The sequence below is a fragment of the Delphinapterus leucas genome, chromosome 10 (assembly GCF_059928025.1).
Source record: "Delphinapterus leucas isolate spDelLeu-1000000601 "Yukka" chromosome 10, BTC_Dleu_Yukka2, whole genome shotgun sequence".
NCBI classification, from domain to species: domain Eukaryota; kingdom Metazoa; phylum Chordata; class Mammalia; order Artiodactyla; family Monodontidae; genus Delphinapterus; species Delphinapterus leucas.
Genome location: NC_143138.1, coordinates 20,812,397 through 20,827,915, shown reverse-complemented (window position 1 = coordinate 20,827,915; position 15,519 = coordinate 20,812,397). Strand labels below are relative to the sequence as shown.

Sequence of the window (15,519 nt, the reverse complement as noted above, 5' to 3'; positions counted from 1 at the left end):
GGGGAGGGGGTGTGGGGGAGGGGACGGGGTGTGGGGGAGGAGGGGGGAGGGGAGAGGGGGGGAGAGGAGGGGTCCCGACGGAACAGAGGGCAGGTAGTGGCATTTTCTCCGGGAGCCTGAACTCCCCTGGGATTGTAGAAACAGTAAGCAAAATTGTTGTTCCTTTAACAAGCTGTGGGCACTTCTATAGGGTACTACCTCAAGCTCTCTTCACATGGTTGAAGTGAGATTTTCTAATTTCGCGTTAGAATTGTTTACTGATGGCAACAGCCAATCTAAAGCCGTTGCAATTTTTCTTTCATTCCTGAAATCTGGGCTCCCGTTTCTTGGGTCACTTACCGTTCAGGGATGCCACTAGAAGAGCTTGAAAGGGTGGCACTCCAGCTCGAGGAGGGACAAAGGATTTGAATTTCCCGCCCTCCCCATCTGGTGTCACCTCGTCGCAGACCGGGAGGGCCCCAGTTGGAGAGGAAAATGTGCTGATTTTCCTTGGAAACCTTTTTCAAAATACCCGCGACTCCAAAAATAATCCCGATAGGAAGGGCCTTGGTTGAGGAAAAGGAGTCAGTTACGGCTGGGCTAGGCCTGGGGCTGGGGGAGGGGAAAAAGCCGGGAAAAGGGGCAGCAGTTGACTGCCTATTAAAAAGGTTGGGAAAAGTCTTTTCCTTTGGTTTATGAGCACCGTATGTAGGTGACACACAACAGTGTGTCTGGATGAAGAAGTAAAACTTGAAGTAGAATTTCTCAAAAAGGACCACTTTTAAAAGAGAATTTAAATTTAAATGATCTTTTCCCAGCTCCCACACAAATCAGCTGACCGCTATATGAGAAGCATTTATCTCAGCGTACAGAAAACATAGTTGTGAAAGAGAAGCTTGTCTTAGAAGTTAAACTTTTGTTTTTTAGATTATAACTACCCCCCCACCCCGTAAAAAAAAAATATTGAACTCAAGCTGCAGTTTAAGAATCACTCCCTGGAGGAGTGAGATCTGGGAAATAATATCTCAGCCTCTTCAAAATGATCTCCTGAGATAAGAATTATTTTTTCCCCATCTTGTCTTTCATAATATTTGTCTACTTGCTTGCTTCTATCTTTCTTCTCTCCTCTCTCCCGCTTCTTCCTAATAGTTGATATTTTACCTAAAACTATACCCTTAAATAAGAAGCCCAAACCAAAACCTGGGTCCCCTAAACTCAAAGCTAGGTCCTTTTGACATCTATACTGATACCTGGCTGATCTTTAACAAGCAAAAAGGAAATTAAAAATCAGATTCCTGGACTCAGGGCTAGACTCCAAAACTATGTGGGGAATTGTGAGAAGCCAGAAATAAAATTCATACGTCTCCCCAGCTGATTCCGACGAGGCACCAACTTTGCTCATTTAAGTGTTTTTATGATGGCTGGTTTAGAATCCTAGTTGGAGAATTCTAACATATGTGTCTCTTGGTCTTAATATATGTTGATTATCTTTATTCACTCAAATGGAGACTTTGGTATGACAGTGATCTTTTTTTAAAATAAACTTAGCCTGGGCATTTTGGGTATTGTTATGAGACTCTAGATAGATCTTATTTAAATTTATGGTTCTAAGAGACCTCCCCCTCCTTCCCAGCCCCCTTCCCGCCTGGGGTAGAAGGAGGGGCACTGCCTCATTGTCAGGTGGGAGTGGCATCCAAGTTTCTTGCTCAGCCTGTTTGACATTGACAGGGAAGAGGTGCCTCATTATTGCTGGGTAGGGGGTGGAAGTCCAGGATCCCCATGTGGCCTCTGTAGGAGGGGGAACAATTTTCTTCGGTTGGTCTAATAATTAAACTGATATGGCAGTGATGGGTTTCAGGGCAGGCCTTCCCAAGATGTGCCACTTTGGCATGCAGAGAATTTAGAGCTGAAAGCAATCAAGGCCCAAAAGATGCAAGAAGAAACTCTGACCTTCCCCCTAAATGCCTAAAAGAATTTTAGATACAGAACCTGTTCCAGGAAGGCAGGTCTCACCCTAGATAACTACAGTATAATTTGAACGAGGTGTGCAGACAGGGGGGAACCTAGCAAAGACTGTTCATTAAAATTTTTTTCTGGGTGCCATTGTTTCTGTTTGGCCCAGCAAACATTTGTTCACAAAACATTTTCTTTTTTTCATCTTCCTGTGGATTGCCTTCCTACCCTTTGAAGTCCCAAGCCCGTAACCTCTTCTCTCAGATGGCATAAGCCTCAACTGCCTAACTTGTCCTTGGGTCTCACTTTTCTTATTGTGTCCGACCCACAAATGAAATGAAATTTAATTTTTTCCTGTTAATTTGTCTCATGTCAATTTAATTCTTAGACCAGCCAGAAGAACCTAGAAGGGTAGAGGAAAATTTTTTCCTCCCCAGCGACCCCAAGGGCACACCATGCCATCACCTAGAACACTCTGGCACTATTTATTTATGTTGAATAAATGCTAAATGTACATCTCTTTCGAGTTGTTAACCCTTCTAATTCACAGTGATTACTCTTCTCCATGTGCTCTTATATTTATTGCTTAAAACCTTCAGTTTTGGATGCAAAAAATGCTGTACTATTTAAACTTCAGGTATACAACCCCCCAGCTCCCCGCCCCCTGCCCTTTTCAAAAGAGAGTATGAAGTCTTCAAGGCAGCATCTGAGATACCTTTTTACATCTGCATCACGGGTTTTGAAACATTTCAGACACTGAGCCAGTGTTGATGTATACTGCTGTTGTCCATGGTGAAGATAATAATAAATAATAAAAAGGAAGTGAATATTGTTAAGAGAAAACGTCATAGGAGTCAAAAGACTTGAGAGAAGGTAAAAAAGAAACAGGAAATGAGCATCTTTACTCTCCTGCTTGGTTGCCTGGATCAAAATATAGTTCTCTGACCGAGTTGGTTTAGAAGTAATTTCCTCACACCCAGGCTCTTGTTCCTTTTACCATTCTGTTAGTTAGTAGACTTTTAGGCTAGAGTCCTCAAAAATTCCTGTAATAGTAATCCGCCTCCATCTGGGCCCCATCTATTTCTATTTCATGGACCATTAAAAGAAAAAACGGCAAGATCTCCCTCGGTAATTTATCTTAATTTTATGTTCCTCAACATGAGATCGTAAGACCAAACACCCTGTAGTAATATTAATATAGTGTTTTATAGTAATATACTGTAATCTCATTTTGAGTATTTATGTGCTGTAGTGTGTTTGTTCTCTCTCATTTCTTAGGAGTCCTTACGTGCTGCAAAATTTTCACTCTAACTGCAAGAGAGTGAAACGCTATGGAGAATGATGAAGGAGTTTTCTAAAGTAATTAGAATCTTGTGTGTGGCAGCCAAGTGAGAAAAGAGGGAGGGTAGGAAGGTTGAGAGTGGCACTGGGGAACGACGACAAAGTTTTTCAGACAGGATTTTATTGTCCTTGGTCCCATTAACCTTGGCAAAGGCAAACAAACTGGGTCTCTCAGTTTCGCAATCTCTAAAATGAGGACAGTACTCACTCTACATACCTCCCAGGTGATCCTGGAAGGCTTCATAGGCAAGCTATGAATGAAACGGAAGACTTGCTGGATCATCCAGTTCTTGCCTTCAGTTTTCATTGTTCAGATAGTTTAAGACTTGGGCCGGGACAAAAAATTTTTTGTTTCCTCTTCTCCCTCTTTCCTGTCAAAAGAGTTAAAGAGTTAGAAGAGTTAAAGTAACACTGGGCATAGAAGTACCTACCTCTTAAATATTGTTTCTAAATTGTGCTGGTTCCTTTCCAAAAATCATGAGTCACAATTTCAATAGCAAAAAGTCAGAACAATAAGAATAATCACTCCTGCTTCTGATTGCATTTAAGAACAGTGCTTTGAAAAAACCAAATAGACTCCATTATTAACAGTATTAAAAGCCCACCAGACTGTATGAGATTGGAGCAAACAGAAAACTCACACTAGACGGAAGCCTTGTATGCAAATGAAGGATGCAGGTTCTGATTTCCCATTGGTTCTTAAATAGTAGCCAATGGGAGAATAGCACAAGCCTGCCTCTGGTTAGTATAAATATTGCTCTCGCCGCTGTGTTGTTTATTGTTTGCTTTTTATTTTGAAGGCTTTTAAGTTGTGGTGTGTTAGTTATGTCTGGTCGTGGTAAACAGGGTGGCAAGGCTCGTGCTAAGGCTAAGACCCGCTCCTCGCGAGCTGGGCTCCAGTTCCCCGTAGGCCGGGTGCACCGCCTGCTCCGCAAGGGTAACTACTCCGAGCGTGTCGGTGCCGGGGCGCCGGTGTACCTGGCGGCGGTGCTGGAGTACCTAACGGCTGAGATCCTGGAGCTGGCGGGCAACGCGGCCCGCGATAACAAGAAGACGCGCATCATTCCGCGCCACCTGCAGCTGGCCATCCGCAACGATGAGGAGCTTAACAAGTTGCTGGGGCGCGTGACCATCGCTCAGGGCGGTGTCCTGCCCAACATCCAGGCGGTACTGCTCCCCAAGAAGACTGAGAGCCACCACAAGGCCAAGGGCAAGTAAAGTGTTTATTACTTTTGCACGGCAATTTTGCTTTTCATTATCCAAAAGAAAAAAAAGGCAACTTACAAAGGCTCTTATCAGAGCCACCCACCTTTTTCGTTTAAAGAGCTGTCATGCTTTTCAGCTCTGCCCATATGAGGGTTGTGACATCAGGTGAAAAATCACAGCTCATAAGTGAGTGTCCCGAGGGAAGTCAGTAAAGAGTATGCGAAATGACTGAGGAAAGCCACACGAGTTTAAATTGACCTGATTAACTACAGGTGAATCAGTTTATAGTCAAACTACTTTCCTCTTTGTTCCAGCGGTGACTTTTGTAAAGTTTTTCGCACTGGAGTGAGGAAAGTATACTCACTTTCAGTATAGTGAAAAGCGCTGTATTTAAAATTAACCTTCAACATTTTTTGTTGACTCAAAGGAACACCCAAAACCTCTGCATCTATTCAACTTTACAAAAACATTACACATTTCCTGAAGGGATTGAGTAAATTACAGATCCTTGGTACTTCGCGCTCGTGTCAGAAACATCTTCCTGACTCCACAATGTTTGTGCCAGACTCAGGAAAATCTGAGTATCATTTTAGATGGCAGCCCATCTAATTTTTCTAAGCACTTCCAAAATATCTTTGGTGATTGTACTTTAAAAAAAAGAAAAAAGAGGGTTTCCCTGGTGGCGCAGTGGTTGAGAGTCCGCCTGCCGATGCAGGGGACACGGGTTCGTGCCCCGATCCGCAAAGATCCCACATGCCGCGGAGCGGCTGGGCCCGTGAGCCATCGCCGCTGAGCCTGCGCGTACGGAGCCTGTGCTCCGCAACGGGAGAGGCCACAACAGTGAGAAGCCCGAGTCCCGGAAAAAAAAAAAAAAAAAAAAAAAAATTACACAAAAAATCAATCCGTTGGCGGTGCCCGCGTTGCTTTGTGTAATTTTGCTGTACGTTTTGGAAGCGAAAGCGTAAATAAAATGACGTCAGGGCGTCGGAGTCGCTATAGTTAAAGGGCAGGGTTTAGGATTCACTCACCAACCCGAAAGCAGCTCTTAATTCTTCCGGGGCCAGGCACAGAAATGGACCAATCAGAGGAGGGCGCGGGTACTTTCGAATGTTCTTGGGTCCAATAGTTGGTGGCCTGGCTGTATAAAAGAAGGACGGCTGAGTGCTTTCCCCTGCCATTTGGGAGAACACTCATCGTGGCGTTTTGTCATGGCTCGCACTAAGCAGACCGCTCGCAAGTCCACCGGCGGCAAGGCCCCGCGCAAACAGCTGGCCACCAAGGCGGCCCGGAAGAGCGCACCGGCCACGGGCGGCGTGAAGAAGCCGCACCGCTACCGGCCCGGCACGGTGGCCCTGCGCGAGATCCGCCGCTACCAGAAGTCCACGGAGCTGCTGATCCGCAAGCTGCCGTTCCAGCGCCTGGTGCGCGAGATCGCGCAGGACTTCAAGACCGACCTGCGCTTCCAGAGCTCGGCAGTGATGGCGCTGCAGGAGGCGTGCGAGGCCTATCTGGTGGGGCTCTTCGAGGACACCAACCTGTGTGCCATCCACGCCAAGCGCGTCACTATCATGCCCAAGGACATCCAGCTTGCCCGTCGCATCCGTGGTGAAAGGGCGTAAACTTGTTTTTCCGTTAAGTGCCAATCTTAGACCCAAAGGTTCTTTTCAGAGCCACCTACAACTTCATTTTGAAGAGCTGTACCGTAAGGAAGTAAAATTATCCCCTTAACAAGGGTGGATTAGGGTAGAATTCTTCCCGTCCCAACTCCTTCCGCCACAGCCAGACGTTCCTGGAGTTGTGAGGCGAGGGTCTAACCATATTTCCTTAACAGGTAGCCGTCCAAGCATAGTTTATCAAACCTTATTTAATTATGTCCCTGCTTGTAAATAGTCCAGTTGATTGTATTGCTTTATCTCACATTGCTTTTGTCTCTTCTAGGGCTATGTACCATGGTATGCTATGCTGTACAATTTTTTCACAGTTCTTTGCTGTAGTTCTTACTCAAATATAGGACTTTAGCCATTTGACTCGGTGATCTTGCTTTTACGTTTTTTCGGCTTGGGGATTCAGTACTGGGTGAAAAGTGACACATGGATAGTGACCAAATGTGAGAAGAAAAATAACCTTTTTATTGTGTAGCTTTTACACTATATTTTACAAACTATAAAATACAGAATGCTGAAAAACATGACAGCCACCAATTCTGAAGGCTTTGCTTCAGTTTTTTCCATACCCTATTCCTAGTAGTCTGCCTACCTCTGAGATGAGAATTGATTCACCTTGCTAAAATAATTTGCCCAACTCCCACCTAAAACAAAACCCACAAAATACACAGTAATGGGTGTTGTGTTGTTCACTTGGATTTATTTACATTTCAGGGTTTCAATAAAAACTTTTGGTTTACAAAATAATGTATTTTTTTAATGACAAAGATATTTCTCTCTGTATATTGTTTTATTTTAACATTTTATTTTTTCCAGACTAGTATAAGCCTTTGCCTGGCACAGATCTTTGTTACCCGTATAAGAGGTCTGTCAGAGGCACCAATGCCCTTGGCTTAAACCAAGGTGATTTTGCCCCTCAGCTTTTGGCCCCTGCTGAAGTCCAGGTATCTTGGTTTTTCTTGTTTATTGCTGTGCTGGCTCTTATGTACACTGTTTGACTTTTTCCTTTAATATTTTATGTATCTTGGGAAAAGAGTTTTATGTACAGGGCCTGATAGGATAGCTTTTAAAAAGTAAAAGTGCCCATTGCTCTCTGAGGATCAGATAGGCAGGGGACAATGGCTGGGACTGGCTGATCCTTCCCCTTCCCAGCCAAGGAACATGGATTTGGCTTTAAGTCTTCATTTACTTGAGCCCCTCAACAGAACAACTGTGCAGTATCTAGGGAAAAAGGTTGACACAGTCTTACAATTCATAACCTTGTTAATTTTTCTAGGGTATACTCTGCAAGCTGGCAGCATCTGGATGCTAGCTTACCCGGGTTCATATCCCAGCTTTACTACTTCATGTGTCATCTTAGACAAATCAATTTCTCCACCATCAGAAAAAATGGGGGTAACACTACCCACTTCGTAGGGTTGTTATTAGAATAATATGCATCAAGTTTGGGACACATAGCATCATATAAATGCTATTAATTTTCCTGAACTGTGTATCATTTTCTGTCATACTCTAGGATTTTTCGAAATTTGAAATAAAGACAAACTTTAGCTTCTAAATTTCCTTTTTACTTGGCATTACTTACTTGCATAGATTCTGCTCAGTTTAGAAATAAAATTCAGACATTTTAAAATCAAACGTGGAAGAAAATCAAATTTGTGAAAGAAAATTTACTGAACACTTTGAGCAGGGGGATGGTGCCAGCATTTTAATATCATTGCATTAAGCATCTATTATTTTATATTAGGGGAGTGACTAAGGTCAGGCTGAAGACAAAAGGGGGTGTTTAATGTACAGATTGTATCTTTTAAATGGCTGCTGCAAGGTCTTCAGTCAGAAAGGGTTTTTCTTACCCAGGCCCACAGAGTGATGTTACACCACAGGTTGAAGTTTACAGCTAATGCTGTTGGAGTCTAGAATGAGTTTTGGTTTGTTATAAAGTCTCTCAAAGGAAAGGAGGAGGAAGTCAAGGTCAGGGTAAATCTTTCAGACTTAAAAATTTAGTAGTAGCCTTTCCAGTTGTCCCAGTAGAAGTGAGTTACTGCTCAATGAGTGTTTTCAAGAGATTTAACACAATAGTGGGAAACTGGTATGGAGATTTGAACAGCACCCCAGGCTTGGCTGCAGGAAAGCTAGAAGCCTGAGATTGTCAGTGCACCTTGGGAGAGGGCCCAAAGGAACATATTTGGACCCACCATGTTTAACATGTCGTATGAAAAACAAAACAATGCTTTGATACTTTGTGCTTTATTAGATGCTGTGATTTAAAAAAAAACAATCCTCATGAGTAAATGCATATTTGTGTGATTGATACTGTGTTAGGAGTAAAGATGAGACCTCAGGGCAATATCTCAAGTCCAGGAAAATTCTTTAAGAAATAATACCAACCGAAAACAAGTCACATTTATATAGGACTTCATGGGCCAATCTCTGTTCCAATGCTTTGCTTACAATAGCTAAATTAAATCTTCACTAGAGTTCCATCAGTGTTATCATTACCCAGTTTTACAGATAAAGAAAACAAAGGCAAGGTTAAAGGTCACACAGCTGTAGGGAAGGAAAAATAATTTTCCCTCTGTGAGACCCCTGAAATAAAAGACAGATTAACAAGAGAAAAACAAAACAGAAGCCCTCATGTATATGTGGGAGATACCCAGGGAAAAATGAGTAACTCCTCAAGGTGGCTTAAAATTCAGACTTAAACACCATCTTAATAGGGAAGAGGGGTTGGGGGGTGGTGTGTATATAGGCCTCTTAGGGGAGAGTAAATAATTTTTAGGAAAGATGATTGGGCCCTTAGAAGAATAGATGGGAGAGGTATGACAGGATAGAATAAAATTATGTTTAAGGCAGGACAAGAAAATTTCTAAACATAAAATTTTCTCTCTGCTTATTTGGGCCACTACCCCTCTTTAGTGTGCATTGTGCACATTACAGATTGACCAGACTTCCTTAGAAGACACAGGAATGCCTGCTTCATTGAAAAGAGCAATTTTCTCCTGGTTCCAGCAAGGTTAACTCCTTAGGGGATAACATTCCTTTCTCAATCCTGTAAGGGATTGTGATGCCCCACTACTCACGAAGGTCTGGACTATGTAGACTCAATATGTAACTTTGATATATGATTCTTTGTCTCAAAAACATATAACTGTGCTTTGACCTCTGACAAGCAGAACAGTCCTCAGAGTTTTCTGAAAGACTGTCTCCCAGGTTATAATCCTCAGGTTGGCTCTAATAAAATCCTCTATTTCTTTCTTAGATTGACAATTAATTTTTGTGGACAATAGTTTGTGCCAAGGTTTGTCTGGGTGTGGTGTCAATTTTTAGTGTCCTTTCCTCAGATAAGTGTCACTCTTCCCTAGTTAATGAAACTCCTTGGGAAGGGATTTATGACAATTGAGTTCCTTTTGGAGGGTCTGTCTTTAGGCAGATAATGGGAGTTCAGAGAAATCTTCCCTCTGCATTTGCTGTTCTGCTACAGCTCAAAATAATCAACATACCTATGAGGGAGGGAAAATAACTTTCCTTCTACCCTTCTAAGTTCTTGGCTGAGAACCGCTGTATAAAAGGTAGATTAACAAGAGAAAAGCAAACAGAAGCTTAATAACATGTATACCTCACGTAGGCTTGAGAAATACCTAGAAAAACTGAGTAAACTCCCAATATTGACCCAAGCCACCACCTTAAATACCATCTTCAGCTAAGAAGTGGGTGGGAGCCAGTTATGAGAGGTTACCAGGAAAAGGAACAACGAGGGTAAGGTTGTTATACAGAATTAATTCTAGTGCCTCCTCATTGATGAGATTCTCTAGTGATTTAGTCATCCTTCTCTTCCTGGTACAGAGAAAAAGACACAATTTAAAATTCCCTTTATAAATGTAAATGTCCCTCACAAAAGAGTAAATTCTACTCTGTTTTTAGAAATGTTTTGGTGTATGGTGCTTTTTAAAAAATAATCAGCTCAAAAATACTCCTTCTGCCAAGGAAGCATATGGGAGCGGGGGAATGGGGAGTCATATTCTGCTACCCTTAGCAACTAACAATCACTTCCTCCTGAATGAGAAAGTACAGTATTTGCCATAAAATACTGTATAAGCCTCCACTAGAATTCTCAGCCGAAGAAATAAACAGCCTCAGATGCAGAGCAAAGGGAGCAAAACAATCCAGAGTTTAAAAGTGAACCTCTTTACTAGCTTCTCTCTCCCACATAGTCATTGGATCACTGCCGAGAGGGGCGGAGCCAAAGGGGCGCTGTCAGTGCCTCTTCCCGCCTGCGCTTTCAGTTCTCAACGAGGTCCGACTCTAGCTTATAATTACTCTTGACCAAGCAGTAACCTGTTGCATCCTATACGTTTGCGATAATTTAGACAATCATGTCTGGACGCGGCAAAGGCGGCAAGGGTCTGGGTAAGGGAGGCGCTAAGCGCCACCGCAAGGTTCTGCGCGACAACATCCAGGGCATCACCAAACCAGCTATCCGTCGCCTGGCCCGGCGTGGCGGTGTGAAGCGCATCTCCGGCCTCATCTATGAAGAGACCCGCGGGGTGTTGAAGGTATTCCTGGAGAACGTGATCCGGGACGCCGTCACCTACACCGAGCACGCCAAGCGCAAGACTGTCACCGCCATGGACGTGGTCTACGCGCTCAAGCGCCAGGGACGCACTCTCTACGGCTTCGGCGGCTAAAGTCTCATTCTGTACATTTTTTTTTTTAAGGCCCTTTTCAGGGCCGCCCACCTCCGCTCAGGAAGAGCTGTACGCGACTTCCGTATTCAAAACATATCTGTTGGAAAAAAAGTGGTTCTGTTTTAAGGCTAACGTGGCCTTATCTACAGGCCAAACGGTTCGCTTTCACTGCCGGTCTTCATCAGCCAGTCTTTGGGTACCTGCTAAGAGTAGGGGTACCTTTGCCTAATCAGGCTGCAAGGGCTCGCTTGTGGGTGGGGCTAACACTGGACTAAGGAAAGCTAATGAGAGGGGTCTGGAAGTCCCGGTAACCTCAATGAAGGACTTATGGCCCGGCGTCCCCGGCTTTTTCTAGTGGGAGGGATCCTGCCTACCTCACATAGTCTGTAAAAGGAGCGACAACTGCCAGCCGGAGTTTCGTCGAGGAGGCGGTTTCTTTCTTGGGAAGCGGGCATTACTGAGTCGCCGCCGATCTTGTTTTTGGTCCTGGGAGGGTTCAGTAAATATTTGTACAAATTGCCAGAACCTGCGAGGGTGCTGCTTCGCTCACGAGAAGTCAGAAGCCGGATCAATTAAAATGCATTGCGAGCAAGACGCCAGCTGGTAGTTCCTAGTGTATTTGCCTTTAGCAAAGTCAGGAAAGATCTGCCTTCTATGATCTCTCCATTCCCAGCACCTCCCCGTCCTCCGCTGGGTCGCGCCCCAGACCTTGGCCTCAGGTACCTCTAGAGTTTGAGCCAGGCATCATGCTGAGTGTCGTCACCCCCCGTAAAGCCAGTGATCTCGGGTTTAAAAATGCCTCGGTATTGCTGATTTTCATCCTCAGGCTGGGGCCCTCCCTAAGCCTCTAGCTAAGCAGAGTTTGTAAATTCCCATTTACTAGACTAAGGGAGTCTGTTCTGAACCCCTAGGCCTCTGTCAGGGCCTTTGAGGTTGTAAGGGAGAAGCTCCCTCCTTTGTGGTTAAGTGGCTCTCTTGCACCTTCACCTTCCTTCCAGCTTATCTCTTTCCTCTGTCTGCAGTAAACTGTATTTTTTTTAATGAAACTTTCAAACATGACTATGTTATTATAAAAGGATTTTTAAAGTATGTCCTCAAATTGATAAACCAGCTAACAATAATCAGCATCTTTGATTTAATGTTTGAAAAGCGTGTACTGATGGCTGCTTTAGAAGACGCTTTGCTGCCTCGTTACTCTGCTAATGTCTCTCTCTTGACACCTGACTAGCTGGTTGGGAAAGCGAGATTCTAAAGTTCAGGTGAGAGGTCTGGACTAGATAAAAAATTTGGGACTCATCAACATACAAACGGTGAGACTGGATGAGATCACTAAGAACTTAAACATGGTTTAATGCAGCACATTGTTTGTAATGGTAAAAGAGTGGAAACAATGTAAATTGTCATGAGAAGGGACCAGATAAAATATTATCTATATCCATAAAATGGCGTTTTGGTTCAGGCTGCTATAATAAAAACACCATAGACTGTGTGCTTTAACAACAAACATTTCTCACAGTTCTGGAGACTGAAGTCCAAGATCAAGGCACTGGACAGATTCAGACAGATCTGGTGTCTGATGACCCATTTCCTGCTTCATAGACTGCTGTCTTCCCTTGTGTCCTTTCATAGCAGAGTTGAATGAATGCATGCATGAATTTTCTACACAAGCGTTCAGGCCCTCTCCCACCCCCCTAGCCCACCAGAGGGCTGCCATAATTGATCCCCCATCTACAATTCCTTGACTTGGCACTGTCTGAATCAGTCAGCATGCCAGGTTTTCTCTGGCTCTTAGGAATGTTGCAGGAGTGGCAAATCAGGCAGCATTATCTTTGCTCTGAACAAGGACTTCATGACTGTTAGGCCTGAGGAAGGCTCACAGGTTTTTCACTCAGGTAGTGGGTGTGACTAAAATGAGTGTGATACTATCTACACGGCTTATGAACTAAAAAAAACAGGCCAGCCATAACAGAAGCTGGTCTATGGAGCAACCACACCTCCCTCCAGTGCAGGAAAACTATCCACACACTTCATTACATATGCTCTGAATGGAGGACAGGAAATTCTAATTTGCTTACTGGTGTACCCCAATGCCTACAACACTATCAGGCACATTACATGAAATCAATACATATCTCCTGACAGACACCAGGACACCAGCTAAGGAAAACATAAAGTGACCACTATCCCAACCAGGCCCATTTTTGCTCCTCTGGTCATCTAGAATGCAGCCTTGAACTCTCCCCATTGACAGTTTAAATTAAGCCAGCCTCTGTACTTTTATCATTCCCCCCAAAATCTTGGAGGACAGTTATCAGGTGGGAAATGGGACCAAAAAAGCTAGGAGAATTATTGACTGAAACTAACACACCGAGGCTGAAATCAGCCTTCTATAAAAATGATACAAAAAGGAACCCAATGACAGAGGCATTTGTGAATATCTTTTTAGATGAGGATAAGCTGTTTTCCTTTTAGCCAACTTCAAGTGAATTCGCATCCTTTCTCCAGCTGAGTTCTAAAGTCTGGTATGCTACTGGAATATATAATTGGACTAGGGACATTCTTGCTTAAAACCTCCTGTGGCTATAATGACAGACTAGACCAAGCAGGCCATACTTTCAACTTTAGCAAGAGAACCTCTTCACAGACCAACAGTGCCTACCCTACAAACAATCTCCTGCTACCCTGCCTGGTGATTATATATGTGTGTATATATATATGTATATATATACATATATATACACACACACACATACATATACACATACATATACATATATGTAAAACAGCTTTATTGAGATATAACTTACATACCATAAAATTCACCCACTTTAAGTGTACAACTCAATGAATTTTAGTATATTTACCTAGTTGTACAACCATCACTACAATCTATTTAATTTTAGAACATTTCCATCACCCTAATTTCCATTCCTCTGTGAAGTAAGGAAAAAAGTACAGCTAACTGCTGAGGGCTGTGTTGACACCGAAAGAGAAGGAAGTGCGTTTTCTTCGTAAACGAGATTTTAATTTCGCCTGAATTCAATGCCCTGGGTTTGCTGGCAGTCTGAATTTTTTTTTTTTCCTGCGGCACGCGGGCCTCTCACTGCCGCGGCCCCTCCCGTTGCGGAGCACAGGCTCCGGACGCGCAGGCTCAGCGGCCATGGCTCACGGGCCCAGCCGCTCCGCGGCACGTGGGATCCTCTCGGACCGGGGCACGAACCCGTGGCCCCTGCATCGGCAGGCGGACTCTCAACCACTGCGCCACCAGGGAAGCCCTAGAGATTATTTTTTTAATCGAGACAAATCATCCTATTAGAGGCGGTAATTTCAGTACTGTTCTCAGGACATGACTGAGAGCCATTCAGATGTCTCGTCGGAGTCTATTTCATAACCCGTAAAAACACAAATTAAAAAAATTTTCTAAAGGGCTTTGGCGTTTCTCGCCCGATTTCCCATCCCCCAAATTTGGGTCGCCGCGGGGAACCACATGAGATCATCAGTTCTGATTGGTTGAAATCCATGAATGGGGCTTGCTGATTGGGCAGTGCTTCTCTTTGTTCCTGCAAACCGATTCAAGTTTCTCGCCATACTTGGTTCTTTCCCACTTTTCTTTAGCAAGTTGGAGTATCACCTTTACCCCCTACCTGTGTCCAGTGAGTGGAGGCGAGAGTGGGAGTTACATGGATATATAGACATTAATCTCCGCAATGTTTTCTGACTCAGTAGTTTTCATTTTAACCACACCATTGAGCTGCAGACTCCTGTGCCTTGGCTAATGGTTACAGCTTTCTTTTATGAGTAGTTGGGTGGCCCTGAAAAGGGCCTTTGGTTGAGAAATGCTAATTCTTGATGGCGAAATCGGAAAGCTTAATTAACCGCCGAAGCCGTAGAGAGTGCGTCCCTGGCGCTTAAGCGCATAGACCACGTCCATGGCGGTGACAGTCTTGCGCTTGGCGTGCTCGGTGTAGGTGACGGCGTCCCGGATCACGTTCTCCAGGAACACTTTCAGCACCCCGCGGGTCTCTTCGTAGATGAGGCCGGAGATGCGCTTCACACCGCCACGCCGGGCCAGACGGCGGATGGCGGGTTTGGTGATGCCCTGGATGTTGTCGCGCAGAACCTTGCGGTGGCGCTTAGCGCCTCCCTTACCCAGACCCTTGCCGCCTTTGCCGCGTCCAGACATGGTTTCGAAAGAAGCAAACCAACAGCAACTGACAAAGAAAGAGAGAGCGGATCCTTATATACCTACCACCTCTCCCCCGCCCAACTCCCCCAAAGAGAGAATGGAAAGCGCGCAAACCGGAAGTGTGACGCCAACAGTCCCCTCCCTTAATCCCGCCTCCAAGCCCCGGGAACTCACGCGGAAGGACGGGAAGGGCGGGGCGGGTGGGGCAGGTGGGAAGCGGTCAGTTTGACCAATAGTCTCTGCTTCCTTGACTGGGCTACTGTTTTAACTACAGTACTTGGAGGAATTAGGCTTAAGAGGAAACATGATTCCAAATATCCTAAGTAGAAGAAATACTTAAAAAGACGAAAATTTATTATCAATAAATTTTGATAATCGTAAAAATATCAAGATCAAAGTTAGAAACGTAAAAATGTTTATACTCATAATATTTCTGTGTTTCACAACAAATACGAGGCCATGTTTTTAAAATGCTCTGCAAATGCCAATCATTTCGCGTGCCTCT

General features: G+C 44.2%; 4 protein-coding genes across 4 annotated transcripts; 3 read left to right on the top strand and 1 right to left on the bottom strand.

Moving 5' to 3' along the window:
- Positions 1 to 119: 119 nt before the first annotated feature.
- LOC111168521 (histone H2A type 1-B) lies at positions 120 to 4,491 on the top strand. The gene has a single exon (XM_022562273.3). The coding sequence runs from the start codon at positions 4,099 to 4,101 to the stop codon at positions 4,489 to 4,491; it is 393 nt and encodes a 130-aa protein (XP_022417981.1). The 5' UTR covers positions 120 to 4,098.
- Positions 4,492 to 5,680: 1,189 nt separating this feature from the next.
- LOC111168515 (histone H3.1) lies at positions 5,681 to 6,511 on the top strand. The gene has a single exon (XM_022562267.2). The coding sequence runs from the start codon at positions 5,688 to 5,690 to the stop codon at positions 6,096 to 6,098; it is 411 nt and encodes a 136-aa protein (XP_022417975.1). The 5' UTR covers positions 5,681 to 5,687; the 3' UTR covers positions 6,099 to 6,511.
- A 107-nt stretch (positions 6,512 to 6,618) lies between these two features.
- Positions 6,619 to 14,367, top strand: LOC111168533 (histone H4). Its single transcript, XM_022562286.3, has one exon. The coding sequence runs from the start codon at positions 10,517 to 10,519 to the stop codon at positions 10,826 to 10,828; it is 312 nt and encodes a 103-aa protein (XP_022417994.1). The 5' UTR covers positions 6,619 to 10,516; the 3' UTR covers positions 10,829 to 14,367.
- Positions 13,832 to 15,066, bottom strand: LOC149748150 (histone H4). The gene has a single exon (XM_089918441.1). It carries the CDS (start codon positions 15,009 to 15,011, stop codon positions 14,700 to 14,702), a length of 312 nt encoding a protein of 103 aa, XP_089774567.1. The 5' UTR covers positions 15,012 to 15,066; the 3' UTR covers positions 13,832 to 14,699.
- Positions 15,067 to 15,519: the final 453 nt, after the last annotated feature.